Source organism: Erpetoichthys calabaricus, chromosome 2 (genome assembly GCF_900747795.2).
Source record: "Erpetoichthys calabaricus chromosome 2, fErpCal1.3, whole genome shotgun sequence".
NCBI classification, from domain to species: domain Eukaryota; kingdom Metazoa; phylum Chordata; class Cladistia; order Polypteriformes; family Polypteridae; genus Erpetoichthys; species Erpetoichthys calabaricus.
Window position 1 is genome coordinate 8,129,733 of NC_041395.2, and position 18,878 is coordinate 8,148,610.

At 44.1% G+C, this 18,878-nt stretch overlaps 1 protein-coding gene across 1 annotated transcript in view; it reads left to right on the forward strand.

The window, feature by feature from the left end:
* The window catches only part of slc1a2b (solute carrier family 1 member 2b), a 202,220-nt gene that overhangs the window by 139,501 nt on the left and 43,841 nt on the right, over positions 1-18,878 (forward strand). Inside the window, exon 3 of the mRNA XM_051923611.1 lies at positions 13,641-13,793. Coding sequence (XP_051779571.1) covers positions 13,641-13,793 — 153 coding nt within the window. The remainder of the gene's footprint in view (positions 1-13,640; positions 13,794-18,878) is intronic.

The following is an 18,878-nucleotide window of genomic DNA, read 5'->3' on the forward strand; positions in this document are numbered from 1 at the left end:
TATAAAAGGCGGGTAGCAAAAACTTCGAAATGTCCGAGAGAGAACTGTATGGAAGTAGAAACATTGGCACATGTGTTTTGGCATTACGAAAGAGCACATGAGATTTGGAAGGGTGTATTAGAGAAATGGGAAGGGTGATTAGGGAAAGAAGAAATAACAAAGAAGAGAGTGTTGTATGGATTAGTGGGGAAGGAATTGAATGAAAAAATGGCAAAAGTCAATGGAAACTAATTAATATAGTTAAAGAAAATATATGGTGGGAAAGGAATGAACGGCGGCACGGTGGCGCAGTGGGTAGCGCTGCTGCCTCGCAGTTGGGAGATCTGGGGACCTGGGTTCACTTTCTGGGTCCTCCCTGCGTGGAGTTTGCATGTTCTCCCGTGTCTGCGTGGGTTTCCTCCCACAGTCCAAAGACATGCTGGTTAGGTGGATTGGTGATTCTAAATTGGGCTTGGTGTGTGGGTGTGTTTGTGTGTGTCCTGCGGTGGGTTGGCAGCCTGCCCGGGATTGGTTCCTGCCTTGTGCCCTGTGTTGGCTGGGATTGGCTCCAGCAGACCCCCGTGACCCTGTGTTCGGATTCAGCGGGTTGGAAAATGGATGGATGGATGGATGGAAAGGAATGAACTGGTGGTACATAATAAGAATGTCTCAATTCAAAGACTGTTACAGAAATGTGAGAAAGAGGTAGAGGAGGCACAGAAAATAAAAGAAGACCAGTTGAATAAGAACAAGGCATGAAAGAAAAAGGTAAAGACCATTTAATAGAGTATTTTGGGGAAAAAAAGAATTGTTGTGTCTCGGTGGTGAAATGGTGATGGGTGACAGTGAATTAGCAAATTGGCCCGACTTTGTGTGTGTGCTCAAAGCTAAGACACTGAAAAGAAAAAGTTCTGTAAATGTAAGTGAAAAGGGGACAGGCTAAATGGCGTTTGTCCCAAGTAATGGAATTTAGACATTAAAAAAAAAATATTAATAAAAACATGTTTTCTATTGATCGAGACTGCAATAACTTGCAAAAAGTAATAGAATGTGGAATACTAAATTGAATGTAGTAAATAACCAAATATTATTGTGTTTATGACCAATATATATGTAAATAAGGTGTAGTAGGTAAGGGGTAGTGTAAGACTGTATTAGACTATAGCTCAATACAGTCGTTTCTATTTGAATTCGTAGATAGTTATAGATTGTAAGAGTACTAGATTGTGTTTTATATATATATCACCCAAACATATATGTAAATAAAGTATAATTTTTCACAAAAAAAAAAAACAAGTTTTCTATTGATTGTTGTTACTTAACTGATGCAAACTGTGCACTGGGGTTTGACTCTGACAATACATATTGTTTATTGATTGGCATATTTATTACACAACATGAATTTCTGGTTATGGTTAGACAGTCCCTTCTGTTGGAATTTGTTGCAAAGAGTTCCTCGAGGCTCTGGATGTTGTAGGGCTGTCTTGGTTGACACGCCTCAGGGACAGTGCCTCTGGATTGGCAGACCGGGGTGGTGGTCCCCCTCTTTAAGAAGGGGGATCGGAGGGTGTGTTCCAACTACAGAGGGATCACACTCCTCAGCCTCCCTGGAAAAGTCTATTCAGGGGTCCTGGAGAGGAGGGTCCGTCGGATAGTCGAGCCTCGGATTCAGGAGGAACAGTGTGGTTTTCGTCCTGGTCGCGGAACAGTGTACCAGCTCTATACCCTTAGCAGGGTCCTGGAGGGTGCATGGGAGTTTGCCCAACCAGTCTACATGTGTTTTGTGGACTTAGAAAAGGCATTCGACCGTGTCCCTCGGGGAATCCGTGTGGGGGGGTACTCCGAGAGTATGGGGGTACCGCCCCCCTGATAAGGGCTGTTCGGTCCCTGTACGATCGGTGCCAGAGCTTGGTCCACATTGCCGGCAGTAAGTCGAACCCGTTTCCAGTGAGAGTTGGACTCCGCCAGGGCTGCCCTTTGTCACCGATTCTGTTCATAACTTTTATGGACAGAATTTCTAGGCGCAGCCAGGGCGTTGAGGGGGTCCGGTTTGGTGGGCTCAGGATTGGGTCACTGCTTTTTGCAGATGATGTTGTCCTGTTTGCTTCATCAGGCCGTGATCTTCAGCTCTCTCTGGATCGGTTCACAACCGAGTGTGAAGCGGCTGGGATGAGAATCAGCACCTCCAAATCCGAGACCATGGTCCTCAGCCGGAAAGGGTGGAGTGCCCTCTCAGGGTTGGGAGCGAGATCCTGTCTCAAGTGGAGGAGTTCAAGTATCTCGGGGTCTTGTTCACGAGTGAGGGAAGAATGGAGTGTGAGATCGACAGGCGGATCGGTGCGGCGTCCGCAGTGATGCGGGTTCTGCATCGGTATGTCGTGGTGAAAAAGGAGCTGAGCCATAAGGCGAAGCTCTCAATTTACCAGTCGATCTATGTTCCTACCCTCACCTATGGTCATGAGCTATGGGTAGTGACCGAAAGAACGAGATCGTGAATACAAGCGGCTGAAATGAGTTTCCTCCGCAGGGTGTCTGGGCTTTCCCTTAAAGATAGGGTGAGAAGCTCAGTCATCCGGGAGGGGCTCAGAGTAGAGCCGCTGCTCCTCCGCATCGAGAGGAGTCAGATGAAGTGGCTCGGGCATCTGATCAGGATGCCTCCTGGACGCCTCCCTGGTGAGGTGTTTCGGGCACGTCCAACTGGGAGGAGGCCCCAGGGAAGACCCAGGACACGCTGGAGGGACTATGTCTCTCGACTGGCCTGGGAACGCCTTGGGATTCTCCCGGAAGAGCTAGAAGAAGTGGCCGGGGAGAGGGAAGTCTGGGCATCTCTGCTCAAGCTGCTGCCCCCGCGACCCGACCTCGGATAAGCGGGAGACAATGGATGGATGGATGGATGGAAGAACAAATAGTTTCTACTACAAAATGATACTGTAGATCTAAAAATATTGTCACCTTATTTGTTACAGTAAAATTTTGGCAACCCAGCTGCCAGTATTTTACTGTAAATGTGACATTATTTTTTTTACAGTGTGCAATTCCTTTGTTTATACTGAAGTAAATCTATTTTTTAAGTTGAGGAAAATCATTTAGAGTGATTGGGTGCAATTCACTTGTTTTATACTGAACTAAATCAATTTTTTAAGTTGTTACAATTTAAAATGTTTTATTGGTCCTAACCTATTTTTATGCTATTAGAAATATTATGAAGATAACACATTCCAATGCTGTACTTTTTACATTCATTTCAAAATCTAGTGCCAATTCACAAGCATTTTGCAGTGTAAATCTTAAATATACAACAAAAACTTATTAAACGTTTCTACACCTTTCTTGAAAGTATGTTTTATTATGAGTTCTTATACTTAAAATTAACAGTTGAGACACAGGGTTACTTACCAGAAATCCTCCGTTATAAAAGTCTGCTACTGAAAATGACCAGACCTGTATGGCCACATCCACTCCACTCGGGAAAGTCTTCTTCTTTTTTGGAAGATGGAAAGCCAGCACGCTGGAAAAGTTCTACCAGAAGAATATACAAATGGCCCCCTCACACACAGCACATGAACAACCTAAAATATTAGGCTAACTGAAATAGGATTTTTACGTTTATGTCCTCCACCATAACCTACTTTGGTACAAACATTTTTTTTTACTTTGATTGAGATCTGACACCAAATATTTCAAGCTACAACACTAAATGACTAATCTTAAGTTGCTTGAAAGAGAAAATTTACATTGAATGAACAACATCAATTTTATACTTTTTTCAGTGTGAGGCAGAGCCTGACTGCACGTCCCAGTTGGACGTACCTCGTTGTAAACTGAAATATATACAAAAGAAGCATACAGGTGTAGATCCAAAGACAATAAATAATGATTTAGAAAGCGATATACAGAGCACACAGCATACATCCTCTTTAATAAAATCCCTGTGTGCATCCAGGTCTCCCTGTGTGGGTGTCTTCTGGTGAAGTGCGCATGCGCGGAGCACGGTGCGATGCGCGATATTATTGTCACAGAAAGTTACAGGCGTTTTACAGAAATACAAACCAGTATTACTGCGAGAGGAAAATAAAGGTACACAATACAGTGACGCATATTACAGCCACATACAAGCCAGTATTACTGTCAGAGGAGATTAAAGGTATATTACCGACGCGCACGCCTGTATTACCGCCAGAGAAAATTAAAGGTATATTACGGACGTACAAGCCAGCGGACATACAAGACAGTATTACTGTCACAGAAAATTAAAGACACACAATACACGGCGGCAGCCCATGAAGAACGGTGAGCTCAGCAAGTAAACATCAACAAAAGAAAGGCTGAAAGAAAGAAAAATACGACCAACAAAAAGAATGAGGGCAAAGTCCCTTGCCATTTAATATAGACTGTTCCTACTAATGTTTATGCACATTACATTACATTACTACCTATAAATATCTGGGAGTGCAGCTGGATGATAAATTGGACTGGACTGCCAGTACTGATGATCTGTGCAAGAAAGGACAGAGCCGGTTATACTTCCTTAGAAGGCTGGCGTCCTTCAACATCTGCAATAAGATGCTGCAGATGTTCTATCAGACAGTTGTGGCGAGCGCCCTCTTCTATGTGGTGGTGTGCTGGGGAGGCAGCATAAAGAAGAGGGACAAACTGGTGAGGAAGGCAGGCTCTATTGTAGGCATGGAGCTGGACAGTTTGACATCTGTGGCAGAGCGACGGGCGCTGAGCAGACTCCTGTCAATTATGGAGAATCCACTGCATCCACTGAACAGGATCATCTCCAGACAGAGGAGCAGCTTCAGCGACAGACTGCTGTCACCGTCCTGCTCCACTGACACACTGAGGAGATCGTTCCTCCCCCAAACTATGCGACTCTTCAGTTCTACCCGGGGGGGGGGTAAGCGTTAACATTTAACATTTTACAAAGTTATTGTCTTTTTTTCACCTGCATTATTATCAATCTTTAATTTAATATTATTTATTGTATCAGTATGCTGCTGCTGGAAAATGTGAATTTCCCATTGGGATTAATAAAGTATCTATCTATCTATCTATCTATCTATCTATCTATCTATCTATCTATCTATCTATCTATCTATCTATCTATCTATCTATCTATCTATCTATCTATCTATCTATCATATAGTGCCTTTCCTATCTATCTATCTATCTATCTATCTATCTATCTATCTATCTATCTAGATCTACTGTTCTAGCGCCCATTATTGTAACGGGCTAAATGACTAGTTAAACAATAAAGCTTTAAAAGACGCTTACAAGGCGAGTGATGTCCACAGTCGGATCGAGACAAAGAGAAGCGCATAGACAGGGGTTCAAATGGCTGCGTACCACAACTAACCAGACCCAGGGGTTTATATACCTTGAAGATACGTGACCGAAGTGAGAGATAAAGGGGTATCTACATGAGACACAGGGGGTACATTGTATTTAAATGTTTATTATGGGACCTAAATGCTTTATGTGAGTTACAGAGACATTTAGGCCAGGTTTATACTTCATGCTCCAGCGGACACTACTGCTATCCAAACTGACTGGGATGGATAATTTGGCTCTAGTGTGTGTTTGTTAGGGTCGGTGTGTTCACCCTGCGATGGACTGGCACCCTGTCTGGGGTTTGTTCCTGCTTTGTGCCCTGTGCTACCTGGGATAGGCTCCAGCAGACCCCTGCGACCCTGTTCAGGGCTAAGTGGGTTAGGAAATGAGAGACTGACAATTACATAAATAAATAAATAAATAAATAAATAAATAAATATACACACACATTTATGGTCAGAAAACACACCAGAGTGACTCAACAGCAAGAAAATGGAAAAAGAAAGAAAACTTCTGACTTGGCAGTGCCAGTCCCGGGGATGCACTACAATACAGGTATAATGCCATTAGTATAAAGGACCCCCATGTCATGTTTCTTGACACACTTCTGATGAATAATTCATTGGAGGAGGATGTGCAGCGTTCTTCATAATGGCACTAAGCTTTGTCATCATTCTCTCCTTTGCTATGACCACCAAGGGGGTCCAGAGTGGTTTCCCATAACTGAGCCTGCTCCTTTTATTTAGCCTGTTGATTCGGTGGTCCTATCTTGAAGTGATGTCACCAGCCCAGCACACCCCACTGGCCTTCACAGAGTCGTAGAAGATGTCCAGTTTGTCACTCCCCACATTAAAAGAGCTCAGTCTCCTAAGGAAAAAGAGTCTGCTTTGCCCCTTCTTCTATAGCTCCTCTATTTCACAAGACCAGTCCAGCCTGTTATTAATGTGGACCCCCAAGTACTTGTAGAATTGGACCACCTTGAATTGTGACCAGACACTGAGGCTTGTTGGTGTGCTGAAAGTCAATAAGCAGTTCCTTGGTTATGCTGATTTTAAGATGGTGACAATTCTCAAAGTTCTCCCCCTGACTTTGTCTCACCTCCCCCTCTTATCAATGCCCCCCATAAGTGCAGAATCACCTGAGAATGTCTTCAAATGATGTGACCTGCTCTTATATTTCTAGTCTGAGGGGTACAGAGTGAAGAGTAAAACAGACAGGCCTGTTCCTTGTGTTGCTCACACAGTCCTGGAGTCTCACAGATGGTGGTCTGCCCTGTCAGATAGTCCATTATTGAGGACCCCATAGGCTCATCCACTTGCATATCTCTGAGTCATCCTCTTAACACGGATGGCTGGATGGTATTAAAGGCAGAGGAGAAATCAAGCACAGCTCTATCCAGCCTTAAAGAGCAGACAGATCATTGTATCCTCCACTCCATTCTGTGTCTGATAGTCAAACTGCAGTGGGCCCGGGTGGTCCACCACAAGAGGACTCCTTATAGTCCAGGACCAGCCCTTCAAAGGCCTTCATGATGTGAGACACAAGCGCCATTGGTGATGGCCCCGCCTCCTGAGGCTCCACCCACAAAGTACAAGGCACACAGGAGAACAGCACATAAAATGAATAGGAAATAAACAGTAATGAAACAAAAAAATCATAATTACAATAACCATATAAAAAAATCATAATTTAATTTAAACAAAGAAAGCACAAGAATGGAAAATACAGTCATATGAAAAGCCTGCATAATAATTGACTCTCCTTTCAACAATAAAGATAACAGTGGTCTGTCTTTCATTTCCTAGGAACATCTGAGTACTGCAGTGTTTTCCGAACAAAGATTTTTAGTGACGCAGTATTTAGTTGTATGAAATGAAATTAAATGTGAAAAACTGGCTGTGCACAAATGTGGGTCCCCTTGTCATTGTGCTGATTTGAATGTCTGTCACTGCTCAATGCTGATTACTTGGTGTGATGAGCTCGTTACGCCTTGAACTTCATAGACAGGTGTGTCCCATCATGAGATATAAAGGGATTTAAGGTGGTCAATTACAAGTTGGGCTTCCTTCCCTTTGACTCTCCTCTGAAGAGTAACAGCATGGGATCCTCAAAGCAACTCTCAAAAGATCTGAAAACAAAGATTGTTGAGTCTCCTGGTTTAGGGGAAGGCTACAAAAAGCCATCTCAGAGGTTTAAACTGTCAGTTTGTGTAACTGTAAGGAATGGAATCAGGAAATGGAAGGCCACAGGCACAGTTGCTGTTAAACCAGCAGGTCTGGCAGGCCAAGACAAATACAAGAGTGGCATATGGGCAGGATTGTGAGAATGGTGACAGACAACCCACAGATCACCTCCAAAGACCTGCAAGAACATCTCGCTGCAGATGGTGTATCTGTACATCGTTCTACAATTCAATTTGCACAAAGAACATCTGTATGTGAGGGTGATGAGAAAGAAGCCCTTTCTGCACTCACGCCACAAATAGAGTCGCTTGTTGTATGCCAATGCTCATTTAGACAAGCCAGATTCACTTGGGAACAAAGTGCTTTGGATGGGTGAGACAAAAATGGAGTTATGTGGTGATCACAAAACGCTTGGTGGAAGAAGAACACCGCATTCCAAGAAAAACACCTGCTACCTACTGTCACATTTGGTGGAGGTTCCATCATGCTGTGGGGCTGTGTGGCTAGTTCAGGGACTGGGGCCCTTGTTAAAGTCGAGGGTCAGATGAATTCAACCCAATATCAACAAACTCTTCAGGATAATGTTCAAGCATCAGTCACAAAGTTGAAGTTACGTAGGGGTTGGATATTCCAACAAGACAATGACCCAAAACACAGTTGGAAATCTACAAAGGCATTCATGCAGAGGGAGAAGTACAATGTTCTGGAATGGTCGTCACAGTCCCCTGACTTGAAGATCATCAAAAATCTGTGGGATGATTTGAAGCAGGCTGTCCATCAAATTGAACTGAACTGGAGAGATTTTGTATGAAGAATGGTGAACAATACCTCCATCCAGAATCAGACACTCATCAGAGGCTATAGGAGGACAGCGTCTAGAGGACAAAAGGAGGCTCAGCTAAGTATTGATGTCATATCTCTGTTGGGGGGCCCACATTTATGCACCTGTCTAATTTTGTGATGATGCATATTGCATATTTTCTGTTAATCCAATAAATTTAATGTCACTGCTGAAATCCTACTGTGTCCATAAGGCATGTCAGATATTAAAAGGACGTTGCTACTTTGAAAGCTCAGCCAATGAGAAACACAAATCCAAAGAATTAAGAGGGGTTCCCAAACTCTTTCATATGACTGTAAACAAATGGCAGGGAGCACACCCTGAATGGAACACGACTGCTCTGCCCCTCATGCTGTTAACCGTTGCTGTTATTTGTGCCAGTCCGTCATGTCCCACACTCACAGTGGTGTTCTGGCACTTGCAGTCTATGAAGGGGCATATGGAGCCAACACGGACCTAACTTACTCACTTGTTTGACGTTACCCAGATTCGTCTTTTTCTCCCGTACACTCAAACATACAATTCGTTTATTATCTTTAAGTAAACGGCGCACTCACAGAGGCATTGCTTTTATTTTTTTCCCACAATGCATTCAATTCATTTTATCAAGGTCCACCGTAATGAATGCAGCACTTCAAAGAAGCAGCTTTAAATAGCATTTGTTAAAAATATCTGCTTTTCAATCAAATATTTCTTCGGTCGGTCGGATAGAATAGCTGGGAAGGGGGGGCTTTAAAATGAGTCACCGCCTCGCGTTCCAAGCAGCGTCTTTTTAATTGGACTTCGGCTGCAGTTCTTCATCCCAGAAGAATCGTAAAGGCAGATGCACCGTCTCTGTGTGTGTATTTTATAGAAATTGATAGCAGCTGGAGACTTGATGTGGTTACGCAGAAAAGCGGAGTTACCTTCAAGCATTTAGCACCTTGGGCTCCCCATGTGAATCACCGATAAAGACCACTGTGTCGAGGTCCCTATGCGCACTGGAAGTTAAGGATTTTAACGGCAAGGTTCTCCAAGTTAAAATCAGAGGAATGATCTGTAATGGGGTGGCACAGCAGTTAGTGCTGCTTCATCACAGGGCCATAGATGAGTTTGGTGTTTTCTTTGTTGGACTTTCTAAATCGGTGTGAGATGAGTGAGTGTGGCTGTATGCTTGTCTATGGTGTAAGAGCCGGAGAGGATGGACAGGTTATCCCGGCCAGGACGGGAGGCCACAGCAGATGGACAGATGAGTGCACCAGCTGGACGAGGAAACAGCTTCTTGCAGAGTCATATATATGATGGACCAGAAGATGTCAGATGCCAGAGGCAATTCTATCTCCCATATGACAGGTGGCAGTGGTCCTCCTGTGGTGTCCCAGTTTGAAGACCTGCAGGGCCTCATGGGAATTCGAGTCGGACTGTGCAACCCTGTCAGGGGTCCCGTTAGAAGGCACTATCCAGGTAGGACCTCCATGGTTTCCATTTGACCCAGAGGTGCACACTGTGGCACCAGAAGCATTCCTCAGTCCAGCTTAGAGTCAGAAGGCAGAGGGTGGCACGCTACTAGATGCAGAAGCAGGAAGAATTTGATTTATTTTGGAGTATTTTGGCTGGTGTTTCTATTTAAAAGTTTTGGTGAAAAATAAAAATCCATTTATTTGGACCTGGAATTGTGTTGGGTAACATTGTGTCTGGGGTTCGGGGCTCAGTGGCGTGGCTCCCCCTAGTGGCCACAGTGGGTTGCCATGATGGTGTTCCTCTCTAAAAGGACCCCCAGGATCGTACCCAGCTGGGAAGCCAGAGTAATGACTGAGAATTAAGGAAGGCAGGACATTCTCTGCCTCAGCCAGGAGCTTGAAGGGAATGCCAATGTGGAAGGAAATACGCTGGCATCCCAGCAGAAGGGTACTGAAGAACCTTGCCCAGCTAGGATGCCAGGATATTAGAGATAAAGATTGAATTGTTTACTCCTCCAACATGCTAGATGCCAGCCTCCCTGGGATATGGTGCTCATACAGACACCATCAGGGCATGCTGGGAATTGTAGTCCCATGGAACAACCCCATTGAGTTCCATGGGTGCCGCTAGGGGGATCCATGATCCCTACTTTATGGGGCTTCCACCTGACCCACAAGTGGTTCCAAGGTGCAATGCCCTGGCACCAGACATACTCCCAGGTCTTCCTCAAAAGGAGCTGCTCTCCCTCACCCGGTGGTATATAAAGGACGGACGAAGCTCACCTGTGAGAATTGGAAGAAGAGGAAGACAGGAAGAGAAGAAGAGAGAATTGTATTTTGCTCATATTTAGCAACAACTGTGTGAAGAAACCCTTTTGATTTTCTTGATTGATCTGATTTTGATATTTTGATTGTATTAACCCTTACATTTGAACCCAAGACTTATGTCTATGTGATTGTGTCTGAGGTGTGGGTGCTCTGTGGTGCCCCCTAAAGGTCACAGGGTACAAAATTGGCCCAAAACACAGGAAAGCAACGGGTTACGGTGAAAGGAAGTTTTACAGAATTAGGTGATTGTTAAGAGTGGTGGCCAGCAGGGGGCAGTGCAGGGGCTGCTGTCCGTCCACCTTAATAAAATGGTAAGTGTGTGTGTGTCAGCCCAGTTGCTATGGCTCTGTCATCACAAACATTTGTAGTAATAAAATTCACTTCATTTGTCATTCCAACAGATGGTGCATCACAAACATTAACACTGCTTTTACCATTCCCATACCCAATGAGATAACAGAGAGATATGCATTGCATTTCTCACTCCAAAGATGGCGCATCACAAACATTAGCAGTAAGCCATTTTATTACTATAAATGTTCGTGATGCGCCATCTGTTGAAATGACAAATGCAATGCATTTTATTACTACATTCATTACAAAATGCATTCCAATAGATGGTGCAGTGCAAGTGTTAACTCTGAGGTCTCAATGTTGGTTACTTTGATTTCAACTCCCCTTAGATGGTTGGCACGGCTAATTTTAACATACATACATGAACAATCTGGACAATAATAAAATCAATTAGCAGGTTAAGTTTGCAGATGACACCAAACTAGGAGGACGGGTAGATGATCTTGAATCCATTGAATTGTTACAGACAGACATGGACAGCATGCAGGCTTGGGCAGATTTGTGGCTGATTTATTGTCAGTAAATGTAAAGAATTACGTATAGGAAGTAAATATGTGAGGTTTGAAAATACAACGGGAGGTCTAAAGATCGAAAGTCCACCTGATGAAAACGATTTAGGATCCGTAGTGGACTTCACACTATCGACCGCCAGACAGTGTTCAGAAGACATTAAGAAGGCTAACAGACTGTCAGGTTATATAACGCCTTGATGTGTGGAGTACAAGTCACAGGAGGTTCTGCTCAAGCTTTGTAACACACTGGTGAGGCCTCATCTGGAGTCCTGGGTGCAGTTTGGGTCTCCATAAAGACATAGCAGCACTAGAGGTGGTCCAGAGAAGAGCGACTCGGCTGATTCAGGACTACAGGGGATGAGTGATGAGGGAAGATTAAAAGAGCTGAGCCTTTACAGTTTAAGTAGTCAGAGATTAAGAGGAGACACAATTAAAGACATAGCAGCATGTGAAGTTGCGCAGAACAACAGAATCCAGGTGCATCCCAGTAGTTAAGGACATGTCCTACTCCAGCAGACTCTCAAAATTAGGCCTGCTTAGTCATGAGCAGAGGAGACCGTGCGGGGAACCTCATCCTGGTCTTCAAACTCCTCAAAGGCATTGACTAAGCAGATCCAGCAGAGTCCTTTCAAGTTAACCATGAAGCAGGTATTTGGGGACGTTAGTGGAAATTACCGGGAAGTGCATTTAGGACTGAGATCAGGAAGCCCTTCCTTTCTCAAAGCGTTGTAGGAATCTTCAACAAACTACCAAGACTTGGAGTTGAAGCAGAAGCCTTGATGACCTTTAGGAAGGACCTCACTGAGATGCTGAGACAGCTTTTTTTTTGTTCTTTATTTCGCCTTGTACAATTTCTTGTATTAGGAATTTGTTAGTTTTCGCATACCCCTTGGGGTCAGAGCGCAGGGTCAGCCATTGTACAGCACCCCTGGAGCAATCACAGGTTAAGGGTCTTGCTCAAGGGCCCAGCAGAGTAGGATCTCTTTTGGCAGTGGCGGGGATTCAAACCGGCAACCTTCTGGATACCAGCATCAGAGCCACCACTCCGCCTTTAGCTTAGCTAATAGCCAAACAAACGGGCGACAGATGGACTGAATGGTCTCCTCTCGTTTTTCAGATTTCTTAGGTTTCTTGTGCTTATCCCTTACGTTCTCCTCGGCAAGAGTCAATCCTTCGTGTTCCCGCCACCATCCCTCGCCCCAGTTGAAGTGGTTGGTCACTCTTGTCACAGCAGGAGCGACCCTACCCCGGAGCTCCACCATCCTGCGCTGGACAACATTCCTGACCCCCTGATGGACGGAAGGGACATACAGTATGCTGGATGCAAGATGGCACCATTCTGAGAGTGGTAGCATGGTGGCCATTATATAATGAACTCATACACATATCTACCACATTTGAGAGGTGAATTGGGTTTGGGTATCAAAAATAGATGATTGAGGGAGAGAAGAAAGAGTGGTGTGAGTGAGGGAGCAGGAGAGACCCTCTATGACCTACTGTGGCAATTCTGTCACAGGGGATGATTGTCGGTGGTGATTCACCAGGAGGGGCACCCCCCCTCACCCCCTCCAACCTCTTTCATTCATCTTGGATGAGTGTCGACAATGATTCTGGAAGGCCAAGAAGGTCAAGGCTGAGTCGTGAGAAACAAAAAAATTAAGAAACACTGTGCTATGGGGTCCAGGTGGGGGTGGTCAAAGATGTCCAGATGTCCATTTTCCCATCCAACTGGAGGGATACTGAGGCATTCCCATGGCCAACTGGTCCTCCTCTTAGAGATGGGTCTCTGGGATGAATCCACCAGTGAGCACTTGGTTGGTTGGGCCTTTACAACAACCACAATTTATTTCATGTGTGGCCACACAACACGTAAACAATACCTCGATGGGCTTTAACAAACCAACCCCGTTTAATTGCTGGCGCAGTACGCGTGATGCAAGTCATCCAGATGCCTACAGCTTCTAGTGTTAGAAGTAATCTGCAGTGTGGTGTCGAAGGCTTTTCGAAAGTCTAATTTCATTCGGAGGTATACTTTTGTGAATGATTCCCTGGGTGGTCGCCTTGTCCAAAAAGATGGGTTTGGCAGGGTCTTCCTCCTGAGGGTGGTGGATGCATTGAGGTTTGGTTTCTAGCTAACCCTTCACTTTACTCTGCTCTTGTTTTCCAGGTGTAATCATGGGGGCCGTATGTGGGTGTCTTCTGCGCTTCGCTTCTCCACTTCATGAAGATATCATTATGGTCATTGCCTTCCCCGGAGACATCCTCATGAGAATGCTGAAGATGCTCATCCTGCCCCTCATTGTCTCAAGCTTAATTACAGGTGAGTACTGAGAAGCCCGTGCGTCACGCTAGACCCGTGTGTGGCTTTAGAGACACCGCTACACGGTTATTTATTTATTTGATCTTTTTTTAATTTAACACTCCATACAAGCAAGTGAAACTTAACAAAACTAAATTGAATTGAACCCGCACCCATGAGAAAGAGAGGCAGGCCAACAGCCTGGAGCAAAACTATTGAGAAGAGTAATAAAGAGGGAAATGGGTCTTTCTCCACCAATATAAATGCTTACTCTAAAATATTATTGATGAGGTCCTGCCAGGTTTTTAAAAAATGTTTTGAACAAATCCTCTACAGTGGGGGGAATATAAATTAAGTTGGGGCTTGATTTTACCGTATCATTTCCGGTATTTTATAATGTCGGTCGTATAAGTCAAATGCGGAAAACTCACGCTATTGGTCTAAAAGATTATGATATGCTGACGCTCACCTGTGAGAGTAACCACGGGGCACATGGCCTTTGTTTTCTATGTGGGTGCAATGACGTGTGATGAGGTTCATGGCTGGTGACTCCTTCAGAGTCAGATTTACAAAAATCCATCCATCCGTTATCCAACCCACTATATACTAACTACAGGGTCACAGGGATCTGCTGGAGCCAATCCCAGCCAGCACATGGCGCAAGGCAGGAAACAAACCCCGGGCAGGACGCCAGCCCACCACAGATTTACAAATATATGAACCCCAAAGAGTCGCTTACTCACTGGTTATGTTTCATATCTTATTCTTTACACACACATAGACAGGTAAGGCGCATATTACGCTAAGAAAGAAAGTGACATTTACAGCGAGCGGTGAGAGAGAGTAGAGAGAGCGCATTTGCTCCTCACCCTCCACATGTTCTAAATTTGTCGTTGCAATTCCACAATTCAAACTCATTCAATACAAAGGAAAGTATAGAGTGGTGTACAAAACAAAAAAATATGGATTTCAATTTGGACCTTAATTGAAATAATTAATTGTTTTTCAAAGCCTTTCATTCTGATGCTTTAATCAATTTTAAAGAAAAGGATAACAAGAAAAACATAAATATTTTATTTATGGTCAAAATTAAGTTTTTAAATATTGAATTGTTAGTCTGATCCCATTTTTATAAAATTGAAAACCGTTTATGGTCTTAGCTTTATTTGTAAATGAAGTCCATGCGCCTGTCCTTCTCCATGTAAAACTCCATCACTTACTTTCTTGTAAAAGTCCTCCTTATTTTCCTTTAGTTTTAAAAGTCTTCATCTTCCATTTTGGCAGTCAGTCGGAAAAAAAAATTAAAATAAATGTCCTGCCGCAGTGCCCATGACTTTCTGATGTCGCCAACTTATCGGCGCCTCAGCGTCAGCAGCAACGAGCGCCTGTTGGGCTCACATGCTCCCCCTTCAGGACAGCATGGTACTGTCTGCCTCACTCACCTTGTGCCTTCTCACTGCGGTTTTATGTCCGATCAGCGAGACTAAATACAGTACTGTGCAAAAGTTTTAGGCAGGTGTGAAAAAATGCTGTAGACAAAGAATGCTTTCAAAAATGGAAGTGTTAATCATTTATTTTCATCAATCAACAAAATGCAGTGAATGAACAAAAGAGAAATCGAAATCAAATCAATATTTGGTGTGCCTTCAAAACAGCATCAATTCTTCTAGGTACACTTGCACACAGTTTTTGAAGGAACTCGGCTGGCAGGTTGTTCCAAACATCTTGGAGAACTAACCCCAGATCTTCTGTGGATGTCGGCTTCCTCACATCCTTCTGTCTCTTCATGTAATCCCAGACACACTCGATGATGTTGAGATCAGGGCTCTGTGGGGGCCATACCATCACTTCATACTCAGGACTTCTTGTTCTTCTTTACGCTGAAGATAGTTCTTAATGACTTTGGCTGTATGTTTGGGGTCGTTGTCCTGCTGCAGAATAAATTTGGGGCCAATCATACGCCTCCCTGATGGTATTGCATGATGGATAAGTATCTGCCTGTATTTCTCAGCATTGAGAACACCATTAATCCTGACCAAATCTCCAACTCCATTTGCAGAAATGCAGCCCCAAACGTTCAAGGAACCTCCACCATGCTTCACTGTTGCCTGCAGACACTCATTATTGTACCGCTCTCCAGCCCTTTGACGAACATACTGCCTTCTGCTACAGCCAAATATTTCAAATTTTGACTCATTAGTCCAGAGCACTTGCTGCCATTTTTCTGCACCCCAGTTCCTATGTTTTCGTGCATACTTGAGTCGCTTGGCCTTGTTTCCACGTCGCAGGTATGGCTTTTTGGCTGCAACTCTTCCATGAAGACCACTTCTGGCCAGACTTCTCCGGGCAGTAGATGGGTGTACCTAGGTCCCACTGGTTTCTGCCAGTTCTGAGCTGATGGCACTGCTGGACATCTTCTGATTTCGAAGGGTAATAAGCTTGATGTGTCTTTCATCTGCTGCACTAAGTTTCCTTGGCCGACCACTGCGTCTCCGATCCTCGACGTTGCCCGTTTCTTTGTGCTTCTTCAAAAGAGCTTGAACAGCACATCTTGAAACCCCAGTCTGTTTTGAGATCTTTGTCTGGGAGAGACCTTGCTGATGCAGTAGAACTACCTTGTGTCTTGTTGCTGCGCCCAATCTTGCCATGACATGAAACTGTCTTCCACAACCTCACCTTGGTAGCAGAGTTTGGCTGTTCCTCACCCAGTTTTAAGCTGTTTCTATTTCAGTTAATGACTGGGTTTCAACCTACGTGTGACATTGATGATCATCAGCACCTGTTTGGTAGAATTGGTTGATCAGACACCTGACTAGAATCCTGACTTTGTGCAAGTGGACCGATAAGAATTGATGCTGGTGTGAAGGCAAAAGGTAGTAACACCAAATATTGATTTGATTTAGATTTGTCTTTTGTTTGCTCACTTTGCATTTTGTAAATTGATAACAATAAACAATCATTATTTATATTTCTGAAAGCATTCTTTGTTTACAGCATTTTTTCACACCTGCCTAAAACTTTTGCACAGTACTGTATTGTCACACACATTCATTAAAGATATTAGCCAGACTGTGGTGTATAATAAACATGTCTGCAAACATTAGATTGGCAACATACAGAGAGACTGCAGCAGGCACGCGCCAATTACAGGCATCAACCCCGTCAGTGTGTGAGGGACAGAGCCGGCCTTAGGGTGAAGCGAACAAAGTGACCGCTACAGGCCCACTGCGCCCAAGGTTTTTTATTTCCTGTGATGTGACGCTGCTGCGGAGGGCCCAATGGAGCAACAGACTCCTTCACTCCAACCTCTATTACTAATTTTTTTATATATATAATTCACGGGCGACATATTCCATCACCTAATTACTCCACGTGGACATCTCCACTCGACACTCCAATCTTCATTACGCTTCACTCAGGCCCGCGCGCCTGTTGCCGCCTCCACAGCGGTAAGTTATTTTATACAGAAATCTGAATATCTCGAAAGTATGAAAACAAGCTTTAAAACTGAATAAAAATGTAAAAACAAAATAATGTGGATCTCATCTTCATAAAATAAAAAAAATTTATAAAAAATATAAAAAGCAAAAAAAAAATTGCTTGGCCTAGCTATGTACCTCCACGTGCTGCCTGGTGGAAACAGCAAAGGCTGGCTAAAATGTAGCTTTATCTGTTAATGTATCGTCACTAAAGACATTTATGCGGGCCCGCTCCGACCTCCTTCACTCAGGGCCTTGTACGACAGTCTGCACTGACAGCCTGAAAATTTGGCTCCTGTCAGTGTGTTACGGTTACGGTTGTCAGTGTTAAATGGAAATCGTCAAAAAGTGATGGTTGTAGATGACGGGAAAACGCATTTCTGCAGCTCAGAATGCAGGAAATCGCTTGTCGGCCGGAGCTCTGCCCCGGACCCCCTAGCTGCAGGGGTATCAGTTTGCTTCGGGCGCGAAATTGTCTAGGGCCAGCTCTGTAAGAGAGAGCGCAGTCCGATGAGAGGTGAGACTCATTGGTTGATATTCTGTCTCTCTCCATTAAAATGAAACGTACCATAAAATTAGAGACTGGTCATATCTTTGTAAGTCAGCAAACTTACAAATTCAGCAGGGGTTCAAATACTTATTTCCCCCACTGTAAGTGATTTATTTCCCAATTTCAAACAGCAGATAATAACATCAATTAACCCCCTGACTTAGCAGAGGTGAGTTAGGATTCTTCCAGTTGAGCAAGACAAGTCTACATGCCAGTAGAGTAGTAAAGGCCATTCCAGTTTGTTTGTCCTTCTCCACTTGAAGCCCCTCCATGAGCCCACCAAACGCAGCTGTTAGTGGATTAGGAAGGACTGGGACACCCGGGCTGGCTGTCTGTTAGACATTTAAAGATTTCTGGCCCAGAATGATGTTAATCTGGCTGTGACAGATACAGGGTCATTTCTGGTGGGTGAGCCTGGACCGCATGTCTACCTGGGGGGTTGCCAACTGGGATCTCGAGCTGTTTCATCGTGAGGTGGGCACTGTACCAGTGCATGCTACCCAACTTGACTTGTAGCACCATGCCACCTTCTGGTTTAGGTCATTGTTACACATTCATTGATAGCACCAGAACATCCTTAAGTTTAGGATGTCATCTCTTACACCTCACTACCACTGGACGACAGAACGTTGCAATTATGAATCTAAGGTCTGACCTCCGTGAAGCCTTAAGTAGAACATTCCAGTTCTTCATACTAATCAACAATGACACTCCAATCCGGTGCAAGAAACAGATTGTGAATTTCTTCTGGGCCTCCATCAGGCTTTTCTGCTGGAAGCGTTCTGATATTTTAGGAGGCACGGGGACCTTTTCATCTTGCCAGGATTCTACACAAAAAATGACAATACTAAAGACAATACTACTAATAGATAGATAGATAGATAGATAGATAGATAGATAGATAGATAGATAGATAGATAGATAGATAGATAGATAGATAGATAGATAGATAGATAGATAGATAGATAGATAGAGTGAAAGGCACTATATACTAAATACAGGGTCATTTCTGGTGGGTGAGCCTGGACCGCATGTCTACCTGGGGGGTTGCCAACTGGGATCCCGAGCTGTTTTTCG